This window comes from Prosopis cineraria, unplaced genomic scaffold (assembly GCF_029017545.1).
Source record: "Prosopis cineraria cultivar Desert tree isolate PC_DT_omini unplaced genomic scaffold, ASM2901754v1 PC3, whole genome shotgun sequence".
In the NCBI taxonomy this organism is placed as follows: Eukaryota; Viridiplantae; Streptophyta; class Magnoliopsida; order Fabales; family Fabaceae; genus Prosopis; species Prosopis cineraria.
The window spans coordinates 36678918-36696869 of NW_026555334.1; the positions used below are offsets into that span (position 1 = coordinate 36678918).

At 36.4% G+C, this 17952-nt stretch overlaps 3 protein-coding genes across 5 annotated transcripts; 2 read left to right on the forward strand and 1 right to left on the reverse strand.

Moving 5' to 3' along the window:
- Positions 1–1243: 1243 nt before the first annotated feature.
- LOC129305097 (adenylyl-sulfate kinase 3) lies at positions 1244–5699 on the forward strand. 2 transcript variants are annotated; one of them, XM_054945017.1, is made up of 7 exons: positions 1244–1476; positions 2806–2949; positions 3264–3413; positions 4263–4381; positions 4491–4575; positions 5267–5313; positions 5406–5699. In XM_054945017.1, the coding sequence occupies exons 2-7, from the start codon at positions 2826–2828 to the stop codon at positions 5502–5504; spliced, it is 624 nt and encodes a 207-aa protein (XP_054800992.1). In that variant the 5' UTR covers positions 1244–1476; positions 2806–2825; the 3' UTR covers positions 5505–5699. The 2 variants fall into 2 exon arrangements, with proteins under 2 accessions (XP_054800992.1, XP_054800991.1); XM_054945016.1 differs by lacking the exon at positions 1244–1476 and adding an exon at positions 2131–2492.
- Positions 5700–8299: 2600 nt separating this feature from the next.
- On the forward strand, positions 8300–12833 carry LOC129304858 (uncharacterized; the record flags this gene model as incomplete). Its single annotated transcript, XM_054944687.1, has 13 exons — positions 8300–8452; positions 8670–8735; positions 8888–8974; positions 9399–9497; positions 9869–9964; positions 10144–10209; positions 10302–10392; positions 10627–10850; positions 10944–11009; positions 11417–11467; positions 11684–11748; positions 12097–12182; positions 12288–12833. Coding segments are annotated over 12 exons (1122 nt in total), but the record flags the coding sequence as incomplete, so codon positions are not given.
- Positions 12834–14513: 1680 nt separating this feature from the next.
- On the reverse strand, positions 14514–16653 carry LOC129304857 (uncharacterized). 2 transcript variants are annotated; one of them, XM_054944686.1, is made up of 6 exons: positions 16331–16653; positions 16162–16214; positions 15628–15856; positions 15056–15341; positions 14843–14920; positions 14514–14739 (listed from the first exon to the last, which is right to left on the reverse strand). In XM_054944686.1, the coding sequence occupies exons 3-6, from the start codon at positions 15852–15854 to the stop codon at positions 14689–14691; spliced, it is 642 nt and encodes a 213-aa protein (XP_054800661.1). In that variant the 5' UTR covers positions 15855–15856; positions 16162–16214; positions 16331–16653; the 3' UTR covers positions 14514–14688. The 2 variants fall into 2 exon arrangements, with proteins under 2 accessions (XP_054800661.1, XP_054800660.1); XM_054944685.1 differs by lacking the exons at positions 16162–16214; positions 16331–16653 and having other exon boundaries at positions 15628–16149.
- Between the last annotated feature and the right edge of the window lie 1299 nt (positions 16654–17952).

The following is a 17952-nucleotide window of genomic DNA, read 5'->3' on the forward strand; positions in this document are numbered from 1 at the left end:
CCATTTAAAAATTTAAAATATTTTTTATAATTTTTTGTTTTAGAATAACAATTAATTAATTTTTTTAAAAATCAATGTAGATCCCCCGTTATTTAAATTAACATAAATGTTATATTATAACCTTTTAAAAAGATCAAGTCATACTAAGTGAAAGTTTCCCACGTGTTTTATTAAAATCATTTCTAATCAATCCATCGCCCCACCCATTTGTATGCAAGTGGATTTAAATCTTTTGCAATTGTAATTAGTGAATCTCTGTAAAGTTTTTTTTCTTTAAGGAAGAGAATTTTTTTATATTTTATAAAAAACAATAAAATAAAGAAAATAGTTTTAAAAAAATTTTTACTTAAATTTACCATTTTTAATCCCAGAGGATTTAAATCCATATGGAGGTATAGTTATTTCACTGATTATTAATATTAATAATAAATTCCATGCAGTCACATTAATGCACTGCAAAACTATTTTCAGAAGTTAACAAAAGGTAAATTTCATATAATACAATTCACTTTCATTGTGCTTGAAGGAGGTAAGAATTCTTGTCCGATTTTTATTTATTGCAGAAGTGATAGAATGGGGCACATGGACCGGGGACCATGACCCGCAAGGACCGTAATCTTAGTTTCCAGTTAGTACTTAGCGCGGGACGAAAACGAGAAAGGGTGGGCGTCCAGGTTCATTCATTTATTATTGGAAGAATGTCAATAAAAAACCTTTAATTATATTTCATTACATTTAAAATTTTTAAATTTTAAAAATCTCATTATAATGCAAAAGTATTAATTTAATATTAATTTTTTTAAAAAAAATAAAATTGATCTTTATTTAAATTAATATTAAACTTCTTTACTTTATTTATTTATTTATTTATGAATGTTATTAATTGCTCTACTTTAATTATTTATTTTTTTAAAATAAAATTAAGTGAAAGTATGACAATAAATAAGTTAAATAAGATATTAAATAAATGAAGTAAAATAATTAACACTTCAAATAAAAATAAATTAAATAAGATAATTAATAATATTTTGTTGTAAATGAATAAATAAAATAGATAATTAATAAGTAAAGTAGAGAAATTCTTAATATTAATTTAAAAAGAAAATAATTTCATCATTTTTTTTTAAGTTTAACATTAAATTAATACTTTTTAAATACAATAAAATTTAAAAAATTTAAAATTTTTGAATATAAATAAACTTGACCAAGGGTCTTTATTTTGATTCTCCCTTTATTATTTCACCCGAACGGCCAAGGACACTCCTTTGAAAGATGGATCACCCCGAAAAAAATCTGAGACTATGATGCGCCACTTCCTCCGCCTTTGTCTTCGCCTTTCCGCATCCTTTGCCCCGCAGCGTTTTCGGCCTACGTACTTATACCTTCATTTGCTAAAGCTCTGATCATTTTCACGCACAATCGACTTTGGTTCCCAACCGCTCCTTTTTTTTTTCCTCCTCCTTTTTTTTTTCCCAGGTACTTGCTATCAATGTATCATTCTCCTCCTCTTCTGGGTTTGAACTCGATTTTGCTTTATGGGCTGAGTTTCGATGTTTTGTATTTTAATTTATACGGGCTTTGGAGTTTGATTGAAGCTGCATTTCCTTCTGTTGTTCATTTTAAGCCTTCGGGATCATACTTTGGGTATATGACGCTGTGTTAATGCTTGTCACTCTGTCAATTGATTGTTTGAAGTTTGGACTGCTTCTTATTCGATAATTCGATTTGTACTATTTTCTTTTTCCTTTTTTTTTATTTTTACTTTCTCGGCCTTTTGTGGGGCTGGGAAAGGAGAATATTCTTCTCAATGTAACCGCATGTGGATATTTGGATGTCCCGAATTGCATGCGAAGTTGAGAACTGTGAATCTGTCTCTACAATTGGTGAAAGGAGAGAGGGGCGGAGCATCGCATTGTTAGGACTGCGGGAATATAAACCTTTTGAGGGTTTGAAAATGGCATATGATTCAATCAGGGGTGTGCGAAGTGGAGATTCCGAACAGATTCTCTCGGTAACCACATTTCTGAATGATAGGCCAAGAACGCTTTACTTTCTCTCTATAGTAAGTAGAGGCTTCTAAGGGGACTAATGGGTGGCAGGCTTCATCGTGGATTATTTTATTTTCAAGTAATTTATCAAGTATATGCTTTAAATATATATATATATATATATATAGGAGAAGTATTCTGAAATTTGAGTGGGATTGTGCTTGATGTTTTCTACCCAAGTATTCTTTGCTTTTTTCCCATTAAGATCTCATCATTATCTTTATGGAATGCTTTTGTCAGTACAATGTATGTAGACACTCTTGTATTAACCTGTTCAGATTATTTTATCGACTCAATCTAGTGGATATGATGGTGTCACTATCCTTAAATTGATGTATCTATTCGTGCTCTCTGTACCATTCTATGATGCCTGGCTTACATCTTTGCTTCTTGGTGGACCATTTTATAGAACACCCTTGTCAAGATTGAAAAAGAAATGCCTGTGTAGGTTGTATATACTATGTCGGTTGACTAAAAGTTTCTCTCACATCCTGATATTTTCATTTGCTGGTGAAATTTCTCTTTTATTTCTGTTAGGATTTTCTAAAAACGGATTATATAAAACATAGTAGCGCAGAAACTTTCTTCATTCTCTTTGTGGAAGGAAAAATAGTGTATCACTGTTGCCATTTATTGCCCAGAGTCTCTCACATTTCTATTTAGTTTTCATTACAATCATGCAGCTCTGTTCTAATATTATGATTTTGAATCTTTACTATTTGTTGGGTTGCAATTAATGGCTCAAATTTATAAATAGGGCCAGCAGAACTGTTTACAATGTCAACTTTGGGCAATTCAACTAACATATTTTGGCAAGAATGCCAAGTAGGAAAGCTTGACAGGCAGAAGCTACTTAACCAAAAGGGATGCGTTGTGTGGATCACGGGTCTCAGTGGATCAGGTTTATATTGTTAGTCTGATATGATTATTGCTTGAATTTTTTAATACTAGATCTTGTTTATGTTGATTTTGAATAGCAAGCAGACTTTATATTCTGTATTTTCTATACTCCCTTGGTAGGCTACCATTGGAAACATGTACTTGCAACATGTGATGTTCATCACTTTCTTCTAGTTGCTCCTTAAAATCGAGATTGCTTTTTTCCCCATCTTAACCACTGGGCTGGGTCATTCTGTAACGGTCATGCAACACTTTTTTAATCCCAACCTGTCATTATCATACTGATTTTCCTCCCCACTTTGTAAAATCACACAGGAAAAAGCACATTAGCCTGTTCATTAAGCAGGGAACTTCAGTCAAGGGGAAAATTGTCTTATGTCCTTGATGGAGATAACCTTCGGCATGGATTAAACAAAGATCTTGGTTTTAAACCTGAAGACCGTGCTGAAAATATACGCAGAACTGGTAAGCTTGCTTATATAAATAAGTTTTTTGAGGAAATGAGGTGACATGGGTGCCATGACTGGTTTGAATGGGTTCCCCCCCTCATTCATTGTACGTCGAGAGTAGATATAAGAGTGATATCAATCAATGTTTTAAAATGCTTGATACGTATAAAATTTCCTTTTAGTTATCAAAACAGACCTTTTAGTTGTATCCGTGCATATCTGCTCATTTAGAAGTACAATACAAGAAGTATTAGTTGGGATAATTTTATCATGAATTTGTCTTCTACTCATGTTATGTGCCAACTGCCGAATATTTCAAAATTTCCATGATTTTAATATTGTTTTCTTTTAATTATGAAAGGCAAATCGTATTTATCATAAATTTCCCAATGGACTGTTTCCAGAAGCAGAAATATGGCTGCATATTTTGATTGGGTTGTGTTTACCTCAATTTGACGATTCAATAATAAGCAATTGCATAGACTTGAGTCTGCACTCATAATTGATAAATAAACTTGACGGCCAAATGTGTTTGTATTGAGCATTGAGACTGTGAAAGATCTTACAAACTAAGTGGTGTGATATTGGTGAAGCAATTAATTGTAGTTTGTTCAAACAGTTGGAGAAATGGGGAGAAGGTTATGACAATAGCTTAATAGTGGGTGCAATTACAAGACTAGATGGTTTATATTCAATAGAACTTAGGCATATATGCTTTCCCACTTGGTTTTTGTTTTTTTTTTTTTTTTTTTTTGAATTACATGGAAATACACTAGTCAAAATAAAACAACTCAATCCCCTCATCAATTTCCCACCATGGGGAGCCATTACTTGGTTTTTCTGATGAGCAAATTATTCAATTCAGGAGAAGTAGCAAAGCTCTTTGCTGATGCTGGTCTAATATGTGTTGCCAGTCTGATATCTCCATATAGAAAAGATCGTGATATGTGCCGTTCTATGATGACTGATTCTAATTTTATTGAGGCAAGGCTCGGCAAGAAACCTCTCCTTGAAATAGCTTATCTTTTTGCTGGTAACTTGTTTTGCTTGTTTGATATTTGATGGCGGATATCCATTTTACCCACATATACAGGTCTTCATGAACATGCCTCTAGAACTGTGTGAGGAGCGAGATCCCAAAGGCCTTTATAAGCTTGCTCGTGCTGGAAAGATCAAAGGTGTGCGTTCATAATTTTTTTAATGTGCTTTTCACGCAGCTTTCCTGATAAAAAATTTTGATAGTCACAATATCTCATGGCAGCATATCATTTTCTCAGAAGTGAAAACTATTACAGTGGGAAGAAGCGCTTAGTATATTGCTTTTTGAGTCAGGGCATTAGTAAATTGATTTTAGGACGTCCTTGTTTATCGTCCATTATTGTACTTGACTTGGTAGCTTATGTGATTTTGAAAAGACGGAAAGCTGTAATAGCACCTTGGTCAGTGGGCCTTAGTTGGCATCTTCTCCCTCACCTGGAGCTTGTTAAATAAACCCTACTTGCAAGAGCTGGCTTTCATAAGCTCTTGGTTTAGGCTTGAGCCTTGGTGTTATTTATCCCTTTCCTAGCTGACATGTCAAATGAATTTCAATTTCAGTATTAAATTAGAAATTTCAAGTCCTAAGAAATAGCGTTCTATAGAAAGCATAGAAAGCAGTGGTGTTGCGTCTTGGCTCTAGTATTAGTGGATGTACCTTGCGATGAACTTTCATGAAATTCTGAAATGGCTCAAGCATCATTTTTGCTTTAACTCGTCGTTGAATTATTAAGCACAAACGTCTAAAAAAGCCCGACACCTTGGATTTTTAATTACTTGCATGATTGCTTAGGAACACTTCTGAACTCAACTGCGTTGTTTTGATTTGCACAGGCTTTACTGGTATTGATGATCCTTATGAACCGCCCTTAAATTGCGAGGTACTTGTTCACGGAGTTATCTGGGATTCCTTCACCTGTATATGATGTGTTACTTCTATTTGTATGTTGACATTACTCTTCCCATTTTTCAGATAGAAATAAAACAGATAGATGGAGTTTGCCCAGCACCCACTGCCATGGCTGGACAAGTAGTTTCTTGTTTGGAAGAGAAAGGATTTCTTGAATTCTAGGAATTTGATCCCACTCTTCTCTTGGATGATCTTCTGCGATTTTTTCTTCTTGTTTTTTTCTTTTTTAATTGAGTCGCCGGGAAGACGTGTGATGAGATAATGTAGACTAAGGAGGCTTGTGGGATTCAGCAACCACCTGTCTTAAGTGGATAAAAAAAATGTTATATAGCTTGACTTATGATTGTGTTCTTTGTATCCTTGATCTTTCTTTACAATTGGGAGCACAACTACTGTATTATGATAAGCAGGCTAGCGCGAATATACCTTGCACGTGCTTACCTGTCTCACACAGAGCCTTCCAACAGATGAATAACTATGTGGCCTGGTCCTTGCGTTAAATAGGTGAATTAACTAACCAAGTTAACAAGTCATATTAAAACTAAATTTAATTTTTTTAATCAAACAAGGCAATTTTTTTTTTCCCCAAAAAAGGCAAATCCCAAAGGATCAATCAAATGTGAATTCTAAAGCAGTAAAAAGGAGTCCGATAATAAATATAGTAATTAAATAAAGAAAAAATTTATATACTTAATTTTATATTTTTAATATGTTTATTTTTAATTAAATTAAGACATGCAAATTTTTTAAATTATTTATTTCATAATAAATTATTATTATTATTATTATTATTATTATTAAATATATTAAAATTTATTTATTTTAATTCCATTGAATATGTAAAATTAAGTAAATCAGTCTCGTAAAAGACAAAATATGCAAAACATTGGCAGTTTCCCGATAAAGCGTTGAATCCTCCTGCCCTCGTGACACGGGGAGAGTTATATTTATTATTTTCTGATAGCAGGCTGCACAATACGATCCCAACAAGTACGATCGATAAATAATTGGCCAAAGTTCGAAAAAAAAAAGGCCAAAAAAGGAGTAAATAAATAATTAAATACGATTGTTGTCCCGCGGAGGCGGCGCCGACCAGGGAACGCATCGATTGAGTTGAGCTATTCAGGAACAACGAAGGCCTGGAAGGTGGGGATCGGGGATTGTGATGAAAGCGAAGGAAAGAGATGGTGTTAAACAGTGGAGCAGCGGTGTGGGTGGCCCAAGTTTCAGCCAATCTGTGCCAATACATATCCTGTAATCCCGAGAGATTCAGCAGTGACACCGTGTTGCGCCTTCTCTTCTGCCTCCCTTTCCGCCGTTTGGCCCTTTCTCTTTCCACTTACCTCGGTTTTACCGCCTTTCCCCCTTCCGCCGCTGATGACGCCCCTATCCACTCCGATTAATTTCTCGATCGATGAATGAATGATCGCTGTCGTTGTATGCTCCCTTGCGTTTCAGATTTGTTTTTCTGTCGTCTCTTTCTAACTATTGCATTGATTATGCCCTAGAATCTTCTTGTGATGGGTACGGTGGTTTTGGATTGAGCCCAGTGATTATTGTCTATATAAATTATGATCTCTCTTGTTTGGTTGTAATATTGCTGATCGTTTTCCCATGATATGTTGCAGTTAAGATAATGTACCCCCCCCCCCCCCCCAAAAAAAAGGGAGAATGAAATTGTTGTTAATCTAGTCATGTGTACCATAGAGCAGGTGAGGCTTAGATCTAAATTGTTGTTAATCTAATCATATGTTGTAATTATGGATTGTATCTTTTGGTATTTAGCACTTCTTGGCTCTCTGACGTGATCACATGATCAAACAGTCCGTACAAGAAGCAATCTACACGTAAACTAAGCCGGTCCAAAGTAATATTCTGTATTCTTGACTTCCACTAATGCCCTGCTCTTGTAAAACTCTTGTTCATAGAAGGTTCCAACGTTCGTCAAAGCTTTTTATTGCATTGATTTTGACATAATAGTTATCTTTATGTTCTGCACATTTTGTTGTTATTGACATGCATATTTTCATGTTTTTGATCAGTGGAAACCCAGTCACATAAGAAATATCAAGTTCTGAACACATACATGCAAATTCGCTGTAATTGATCGAGAAAATTTATTATATATGTGTACCTGATAATCTGTATTGTTTATAAATTATAAATAGTAAATTTATTTTTTTAAATTATTCCAATTTTTTAGGACGTCCAGCGGGGGACAAAAAAAATTAAGATGGTAAATTAAGAAATTAAATGATAAAACATGACCTTAATTTGGCTTAACTTGCTCTATTTTCTGGCGAAAAAAAGAAAAAAAAAAACATGCTCTTTGTTGAAGTTCCTTGTCAGTTGATCAATTATATATGCAATTTATCTATTTTTTCAGCCGTTAAACTTGAAAGCAATCGTGTATTAGGACATAATTGGGTTTAGATTTGAAAGTTTCGATTCTTATTTTTTTTATTTCAAATGGAAATATAATAAACACAAGATAAAAGTAGTACACTTATTTTATTAGAAAATTTTAATTTACAAGACTACGGTGAATCCTTAATCTATAACTTGTGGTGAAATCCAAGTATATGAAACCAAGGTTTTAGGATGAAAATTGAAATGAGTTTTTAACTTTTTTTAACCCAAAAATGTTAGACCAGAAAAATGTTGAGGTGGGAAAAAAAAAAGGAAGACCGAAAAAAAAAAAAAGGCAAAACTCGCGTAGAATCTAAACAGCGTCCCTCCGCACCGCAGTCCTTCCTTTAGGACACAGAATAACATTTTTTGTGGGGAAAGGGTGAGAGTGGTGCGAACCTGGTGGGAGTTGAAGCGCGACACCAGAGGGATGAAGACGATGGTGACGCCATTAAGGGCGTCCCTATTTTCTCGCTTAAATGGCCATAATGTCCCTCTATTTCCTCTCTCTTTGTTCTTACGCAACTCTTCCTCACCAAATTCGTTGACATTCTCCACTCGCCCACCTCGCCCCTTTTCCATGGCCGCTTCATCGCAGTCCACGCCTCGGTACGCGCTTCTCATCTATTATCTTTCTTTCCCCAAAATTTACTAGCTTCTATGTGGTCAACTTGACTGTTTTGGCTTTGAATCAAATTTACGTAAGTTCCCGTAAAGCTTATTGAGAGAATATGGATGGAAGATTAATAGATTATGCAGTGTCACATGTTCTGTCATTTTGCTTCTTCATCTCTCTTTTATTTGGTTTATGTCTCTTAATATTTGCTTTCATGCGTCCTAAAAAAAGTTTTGTTCTTGCAAAGTTACAATTGTGTGATGGCCGATGCAGTATTATTCTGATGTTGATTTCTCAATTAGACTGTGTCGCCAGGAGATGTTAATATCGACAAAGATAAGGTTTTCCAATTGATTCAAGCTCATCAGGTATGATATTGAGTCTGCTACATGCTTATTTCTACTTATGAACGTCAAAGTAGTTTGTATCCATTGTCTCATTGGGAGCGACATCTTCGCGTAGATACCATTACGATCAGTTGAGACAACGATTTACGCTGGTTGTTTTCTGTTTATTACAGGAAAAAGCTGCTCGACTTCCACCAGTTGAAGAAATTCGTACTATGCTGGACCGAAGTGTACGGGGGATGCTCTCTACATTCTCTCAGGTTTCTGGACTTTCCATTTAATTGTCATGAATTCCGAAGATGTTGTTCTTGTTTTTGTTGATGTCGTTGGTTTTTCTTTTTCATTTTTTTACTTGATAGACTGAATTACTATCAAAGGTGCTTAATTACTTTCAAGTGGATAAAAACCTTCGCTAAACTATATTCTTTGATCTCAATTGTCCTGTGTCTGTTCTTGTCAGCATATATCTATTTCATTTTCGGATTGCTGTAAGTAAACTATATATTTCTGGGACGTAAACTAAAGTTGATTAACAAACTAGATCAGTGAGAGGAGAACTTCGAGAAAATCTTTTAATACAATCGCGCAGTGTCAACTTCTGTATGATAATTGATTAGTTTTTATTGGCAGACAACTTCAATTCCCTCTTATAATCTAATCTTCATTTGACTTTTTCATTCACAGAAGCATGAGGGTTATCCATCAGGGTCTATGGTTGACTATGCATTGGATGCAAATGGATCTCCTATACTAGCAGTGAGCAACCTAGCAGTTCATACAAAGGTTCCCCTCAACCTCCACATTGTTTTGCTATTGCTGGGAAATAATGCTGATGAAATAGTTTAGAATTTAATTTGCATGAGGTTGTGAAATGAAATGACATACATGAGGAATAAAATTTAAGGTTAAGCAAATGGCTTTGTTGTTGCAAGGCACAAGTTGCTTGAAATATCCACATAAAGTCATAATGATTAATTATGCTTTTGTGGTAATTTTTAACATATCAAGCTTGATCAAATTCTTCTCTCTGTAAGACTTGTAATTGATCAGAATGTTTTTTTGAGTTCTCTATGTGTTTTAGAAAGTAGAAACAAAATCAACCACTGAAAAGGCTTACTTCCATTGATACAAGTGATGCTTTCTACATTTCGCAGGACTTGATTGCAAATCCCAAATGTTCACTGCTTGTGGCTAGAGATCCTGAAGATAGGACTGATTTAGTGATCACTTTACTTGGTGATGCTATTGTGGTAAGTTATGATGTTGTCAACATTTTTTTAGTTACATTTTATATGCTGATAGTTTCTTCCTTTGGTTTTCTTTCTTTCTAATACCCACGTGTATGGAAATTGAGGTTATATGATTTCAATATTACTGAATCATAGTTATATGACATTATTGTAAATATGTTTCTTGATATCTCAATCAGGTTCCTGAAAAAGAGAAAGCAGCCATTCGAGCTGCTTATTTGGCAAGACATCCCAATGCATTTTGGGTAACTCTATCCTTTTATGTTCCGCAAAATTATTCTCCTCTTTCCTTCTGCATGTCCATGTGTCACAATTTGATTAAATCTGCTTATTGAAGGTTGACTTTGGGGACTTCAACTTTCTGCGCATTGAACCAAAAGTGATACGTTTTGTGTCAGGGGTTGCTACAGCTTTATTAGGATCAGGAGGTTCGTTAGCCATACAACTCTTTTCTTGTGGGTTTGCCTTTCTATTAGTGCCGTCATGTGAGGCTGCTTTAGGCTCTGTTCATTTAAATAATATTGAGTGATGTGTTTAATGTTGGTTACGTGCTGTTGAAATTTATCATCAACAAATGTCTTTGTGCATTATATAGATTTCCAGCATGTGGGTGGTGATTCCTATATTTAGGAGCTTGAGAATACTTTCTTCTAATTTCGCAGCTTTGCATGAAAACAGGAGAGTAAAAGAGACTTATCTGGCTATTGTGAAGAAAGTGCCTTTTCTTTTATTTCATTTTAGACATTTTGAGGTGATAAGTTATTTCAGGTATATTTTACTCATTTATGATGCTATTCTGAATTTGTTTTTGCTTTTCAGATTTAGTGAAGCTGAGTATAAAGCTGCAAAAGTTGATCCCATAGCTCAGTTTTCCAAGCCAGTGGCGGTACTTAATTCTAACTGATCATCTCATGATAGCAGTATCTTCCATAAAGCAGCCTTGTTTCATCCTTGTTGAAATGTTGCTGTTACTTGACAGTCTCATATGAATAAAGACCATGCTGAAGATACAAAAGTGATCGTGCAGCATTGGACATCAGTTCCGGTATTTCATCTTGGAAACTGTATGGTATTGGTATACAATACTAGCCATAGAGATAGTCTTGCAATCTCTCAAATCATGTAAAATTGTATGGTTGAGTTGGTGTTCAGAATCTCTTAATAAAGCTTGCTTGAATAGTCCTATTCAGTTAAGGGGCAAATGTACAGGGCGAGGGAAAATCAAAGTTCTGATGACATTGATATGTTTACACCTGACAGATGCTGTCAATGTTGGGACATTAAGTTCTAAAAAAGGCTAATAATACTACAATGATATCTTTTTATAGTGCATGCTTCAATTATATTGTAGTTATGATAATTCAATGTGGACCTTAAAAAAATCCCCCTTTTGTGCCAGGGAGGGGGTTTGTGGCTTTCAGACTTGATGCAAATTATTTTGGTCATTTGCAGGTGGACTTTGCACTCATGACAGATTTGGACAGTCTTGGTTTCTACGTTAAGGTGTTGCTAGTGGCTTTTTTATTTTTCCCATATGATTTTCTGTTTATTTCCATTCCTTGAAAGCTACTTTTGATTTTTAAAACTTTTACACCCAACTTCCCATTAACATAGCAAATGAAAGGTTACTGATATTTCTGGTCCTCTGAAGCAGTTTTTTTTTTCTCTCAAGCTTTGAATTCTCTACCTTCTTACCGGAAGTCACATATCTTATTGCAGGCTGGTTATCAGGGTGATAACTTTAAGCTCCGAGTTCCTTTCCCTCGACCTGCAGAAGACAGAAAGTAAGACATCACTATCCAATAGAAATTTCCATCTTCTCCTGAAAAAAGGCTACATCAATATTTAGTTGTTCAAATGTGCTCTTGTATTTTTGGTTTACTGAAACCCTAGTATTAAAACCTCCTTCACTGTTTCGCCCCCTCCTCCTCCTCCTCCTCCTTTTTCCCCCCCTTTTTTTTTTCCTGGGATGGGATTCATTAGGTGGCGTGTCAATGACCCTTCACTGGATATCTTGTCATGACCTTCCACTTGATATTAGGTTACGGAATCTGCTTTACGTACACTGCAGCATTCTGGTGGGCATTGATGTACTGAAAGATTTCCCCCCTCATTTTGGTTATTCTTTTTAGGGATGTGAAAACTCTTATTGTTGAGATGCTTCAAGTCGCCAAGAGTCAAGCTGATTAATCCATTCCTCCATCAATGATAGTTACAGGTGAGCACATTTGGAAGATATTTTAATTTCATTGATGTTCTTTGTTCACCTATTAGTGTTATTTTTTTTATCGGTAAGATATTAGTGAATCATGTTTCTGTGCAGAAATTCTGTATCCTATTTTATGCTCAGATCTTTCGGAAGCTTGACGAGATTTTGGTTGTCTGCTGCTTTCCAGGCCAACTTGAAGCTTATATGTTGGGTTATTATGAATCCGAGTTGCTTAGTTCTGAATATATTGTTGTTAAAGGAAAGGAACTCCTTTTTGGGGCAAGTTCAGTCTTAATTAAATTATAATATTGCTTGCCAAAAAAAGCAGGTAAAGAGACAATTGAAATATGGGATTGCATGAAAAGTTCTTTTCCCTGCTTGTCTCTTTGGGCTGAAGTGCTGCAAAACGCAGGATTCATACTCATCCTTCATCCGGGGGGGACAAGCAGGGTACCTTTGAAGGGATACATGTTCTTTTATATTTCAGGGATAAAAGGACAATAAAACTGGCTAGTTTTGTTCACTTTCCACTTGTAGTGCGAAATATCCAAGGAGAAATGAGAACATCCAAAATTTGGATGGAAACAGTGTAATAGTCCCTGGAAGACAAGCAGCGTTTGTCCTTTATATGCGAAATTTATCTACAGATGTTCTCTTCTAGCTGAGTTGGTGCATGAGTAATCCATTTAAGAAACCGAACTATTTCGCTGAAACAAAGATTTACCACGTCGATGTTGGAGTGCGCATGCTTTTAGTCATCAATAGACTAGGATAAGCCCCACGTCACCCAACCTTGTGCTCTTGAGGAATCACCAACCCTGGGCCCTAGTGTTGATGGAGCCTATTCATGCACTGTTGTTGTGGCACGAGAGAAATCTTTCACTGTTATCCTGGATACGGCTACAAATTTTAGGGTTGCGATGGAATCCTGATTTGAGCGTACAGATGCAAAATTGCAGTTTACCTCCACACTGGAAGAGCCATCATGATCATTGATAGCATGTTCTGTTACCTTGAATAAATTTTGGGGCTAAGCCTTTTAGTTATGTATGTTCTGTTAACATATAGTTTAGAGCCACCAATTCCTGGCAAAAGTGGAACTTTGTTCGTTTGTAAGCAGATTTTTTTTTTTACATTATTTTAAAAGAACCAAATTGAGCAAAAATGGAATGAAATAAGTTGGGTGTTGAAATCTAGATGAGAATAGAAGACAACCTTCTTTTGATCCGTCTTTCACACCTTGCACGACGTCCGTTCCATACCCTACTCTAACCAAACGAACAAGAGATTTTGATTTTGATATATATATATTTTTTGAATGAGGAAGCTTCACGTGTCACCACGAGTGTTGTCTGTTGGGAATAATGCAAGGATCATCCCCTAGCCTTCAAGTGAAAAAGCAGACAGAGGTCTATGAAACAAGAGGCCTGGCATGAAATGTGCAGCTATTTTGACGAGAAAGGCATATTTGGCATATTCGAGCTTGCCGCTTCATGTTCAACATAAATGAATGCATCATCATGACCTCCTCATCAGTGTGCGTCACCCTGAAAGTGAAAGCGCGCGCATCTCTTTCCTTCGCAACGAAAGGTCTGGGGTAACTGCCATCTTCATATGGTATTATCATCACTTGGGACTTAGTGGAGACGAGAGAATCTGAGACCGTTTCTTGGCTTTGGGGCATCAAATATACACCAATTTTAATGAAGCGCAGTCTTGGGCCTGGCTTGCCTGCTTCAAGTGTTGAGATCGTCTCTTTCCCTGACTGGTTATCTTATTTTAATTTTTATTTGGTTTGGATTTGTCTAAGCGACAAACCATGGTTTAATTTCCGAAGGTACAAAATCGCAGTGTCGGCAATCTCTCCTCATTCAAGTAAAGTTAAATCGCATCTCCCCCACCATTTTCCGTTTCCCTTTTCACCCTCCCCGGAAATGTTATTTAATTAAAAGATTTAGCAAAATAGTTTTTGAAAAACTTTTAGCTACAAATGCAATAAGATTTGACGAGATTCTTAATCTTTCAAAATAATCATTAGTGTTTTATTATAAAAATAATTACAGCTTTCAGAAAATCGCACCTTAATTTTATAAATATAAATCCATCATCCATGAGATTTTTCCTTGATAACCCCCCTCATTTCAAAGTCTCCCCCGAGAAATAGAAAATGATTTCAACCACCCGCTGAAAACTAAGAAAAGTTGGAGAACATTTCAAATTTTGTAGCAGAAAATTTTTGAGTGAAGAATAATAAAAGAAATTAAAAAAAAGAGAGAAAAAGGGAGCCATGGAGGGAGAGGGAGAAGTCCAAGGCAAAGAAGGAAAGACAGAAGAAGAGGGTAAAGCAATTTCCTTTCAATAATAATTGGATTGGTTGTTACTGGGTAACCCCAAAAAACACAAAAACAAGAGAGTGGAGATACCTTCCCTCCTCCACTTAAAAACATAACACGAACTTCTTCTTCTTCTTCAAATCTTATCTCCAAAATATTTCCCATTTTCCTTCGGCCTCGTCCTATTCGGAATCGCTTTCCATACTCCCCATAGCCTTCAACCCTCTGGGTCTCTGCATCCAAAAAAAAAAAAAAAAAGCCAAATCCTGTCAGAACCTGCATTCACTCAACACACAGCAAAACCATTCCAAAACCACACCAACACATCACCCATACCTTCTTGTTACTTTTCTTCTCCCTAACTTCATATCTCTCTTGGCACATGTCCGTCAACCACGCTCCTGGACTCACCAACTGCATCATATCCACCAAATCCACAATCAAATCAAATCCGCGTTCAATGAATTTCACTAAAAAAAAAATCCCACTTTCTTCCTTTCCAAATTCCCGATTTTTTTAAAAATCCTTTATTTTGAAGGCAATACTCACCAATAAGCTTCTCTGTATGATCTTGGCCCTCTTCTTGGGCCTCTGCGGAAGCTTGCACCCCTTCATGGCCAGAAAATCCTCTTCTTTCTCTTTGCTGGACAGCGAGATGTACAATTTCGGCCACACGTGGGCTCTCTCCTCTCCGTTGTTCCCGTCGCCGGTAACTTTTCCGATCTCGTCGGCAACCGCCGACCCCCTCGTCGTGTAGTACCTGTCCTCCTTCTCCGGCGACGCCGATTTCCTATTCTCTCCACCCGCGGACCGAAGCGTTGCCCCATCGGAACTCCTGCACCCCAAAACATTGATTTCTTGTAGATCAGGACAAAAACATATTCAACATGCTACACGCGCAAATTTTCGACATCTCCCCAAAAACTGTTAGTTCCATGCCCCTTTATTCTCTAAGTTTCGTGTACAAGCTTAGTGAGTAAAATTTGTAACTTTTTAAGGGCCTCAGATTCTGGGCTAGCGGCAGAGATGAAGTGAGAATTTCTCATTCGTTTCTTTCTCATCCTCCCTCAGGGGTTGCCCGGCAAAAACAGAGAAAATGGGAAGATCCCGTCGTTTCTGACCTTGTGAGGCGATTAGGATGAAGATGAGAGCTTTCTTTGTCTGGAGCAGCAACCCCAGAACGATCTAGCTTTGATGTAAGTTTCCTTCGGATTCCACCGTTGAGTCGCGATGAAATCCGAGGGTCTTTCACCCTCACGCACCTCAGCCGCTTTCTGTTTCCCCACTGCAAGAAAAAATCTGGTTCCGTTATTTTACATCCTCTCTGACTCCTCTCTTCGGTCTCCATATCTGCCATCAGAATCGCATAACAAATAGGTTTAGTTCAGTCGTTGAGGAAATTTTCACAATGAACTCAAAAGCCCAGAAAAATTTTCAGAAATTTGGGCAAATCGAACTAGGCCTTCCTCCCTCAGTCTGGCAACTCAGAAGTGAAATAAACAAAAGGAAATAGAAATTCAACTTCTGGATGCAGTGGGTTGTCAACAACATACAGCCTCAAAACAAGTACGGTTTTCTTCCGCAATAACCTGCAGAACATTGTAGAAACTGAAAAAACACATAAAATACAAGAGTCGACAAAGATTGCCTCCAACCTCAAGATCTACGCCTGAGACCTGTAATCAGATAGAAGTCCTTAAAAGCAAGCCTGAGAAACAAGAAGAAGAAAAAACCGATGATGAGAAGAAGATAACGAGAAGATGGAAACGGAAATCTATTTCCCAAACAACCGCAAATGACACAAGATGACGACGATGAACAAACCTTCAAATGATGCAACGTCAGGTCAGATGACCAGATTGAACAAAAGATGCGTGTTCACTCTACAAACAGAACATTCACAAGACCCTCCACCCAGAGAAGGAAGAAACTAGAGATCTTCTCTCTGTGGATAAATTTCCAATCTTTCTTCGTTTTCCAAACGTCTTCTTCAACTCCGGCTCTGCGTCGAACTCTCACCTCTGTGAAGGCATTAAGAAGAGGCTGTTGCTGTTTGTGCAGGCTGCCTCTCTCTCTCTCCCTCTGGTTCTTCTCCTAAGTCTGCGTCTGCGTTTCTCCCCAAGTGTTTGCAGGGCTATTCATTCTTCGTCCTGCTCTCCCTCTCCATTTATCCGTCTTCCCTAGCGACGAAAAGAACAAGAGACAATTATACCCGTCGGATTCAAAAAATGAACGGCTCGATCCTTCCCCGTCGGACTTTCGCACGTGTCCCCCCTCTCGCACGCTTTCCTCAATAATTGACCCAAAAAACAAGGACTAATGTGGGTTTGTTTGTTTGTGGTTTTTTCCCCTAAGATGGATACGATGAGGTTGTTATTGGGCTGACCTGCCACACTTCAATTAAATTGGGCTTTACGTAAGCCCATTTCCTTATTGTATGATTCCGAAAACATTTTTCTGGACTGAAACCCAGAGAAAGTTTGAAACATGTGGTGTCTGGGAGGCCCATTGACCCATTAATTGTTGATTAAAATTAAAAACGTGTTTTATGTGGGAATTGGGTTTGCTCGACTCGGTCCATAATCCTGATTGAACATGTTGATTAGGGAATGCAGTACAGTAATATTGATTTTAGTTTTATACATACACGCACATTCATGAATGATGAGTCAATAATTTAATGCGTCGATGTATGGTTTAAAAAATAAAATCAAATATTAGGGTAGAATCAATCTAGTTAAATGTTAAATTAATTAAAAAATGAAGGCTTGTTTGTCCACCCAGCTAGATATGGATTTTATATATTGCATTGTATATAATTTGACAGATGATATAAATTAATTAAAAAAATGAAGGCTTGTTTTGTCCACCCATCTATATTGGGATTTTATATATTGAATTGTATATAATTTGACGGATGGTACGGTCATTTTCTTAGGGCCCGTTTATTTCAGCTAATTTCATGAAAAAAATTTATTTGTTTGAAAAAATATATATTTTGTGAATTTTTATAATATTTTTTTAAAAATTTTAAAAATAATCAAAATAAAAATATATATTTTTAATTATTTTTATAATATCCACATGCTCGAATCAGGTTTGAAGTTATTATAGCAGTGAAATAGCCCAAGAAATCTGGTTGGAAGTTATTATAGCAGAGCTCTGAGGGAATTTCAATAGTCGCGAATGCTGTGACTGGTTAGCTTGGAATTACAAATCTGACTTGAGGAAGAGTTGCTACAATAAGATCTCGTTGCCCACTGGCTTACATTTTTTGAAAGTTAGTGGATATCTAAACCATCTTTCCTTGAAAATGGAGTATGATGAAAGAGGCGTTAGTCTTGTAAGTGTTTTGTTATCTTCTGTTATGTTACGGCTTTGTAATGTTTAGCTTTCTCATGGAATGAAGCTTCCAACTTTTACTTCAAAAAAAAAAAATTGCTTCA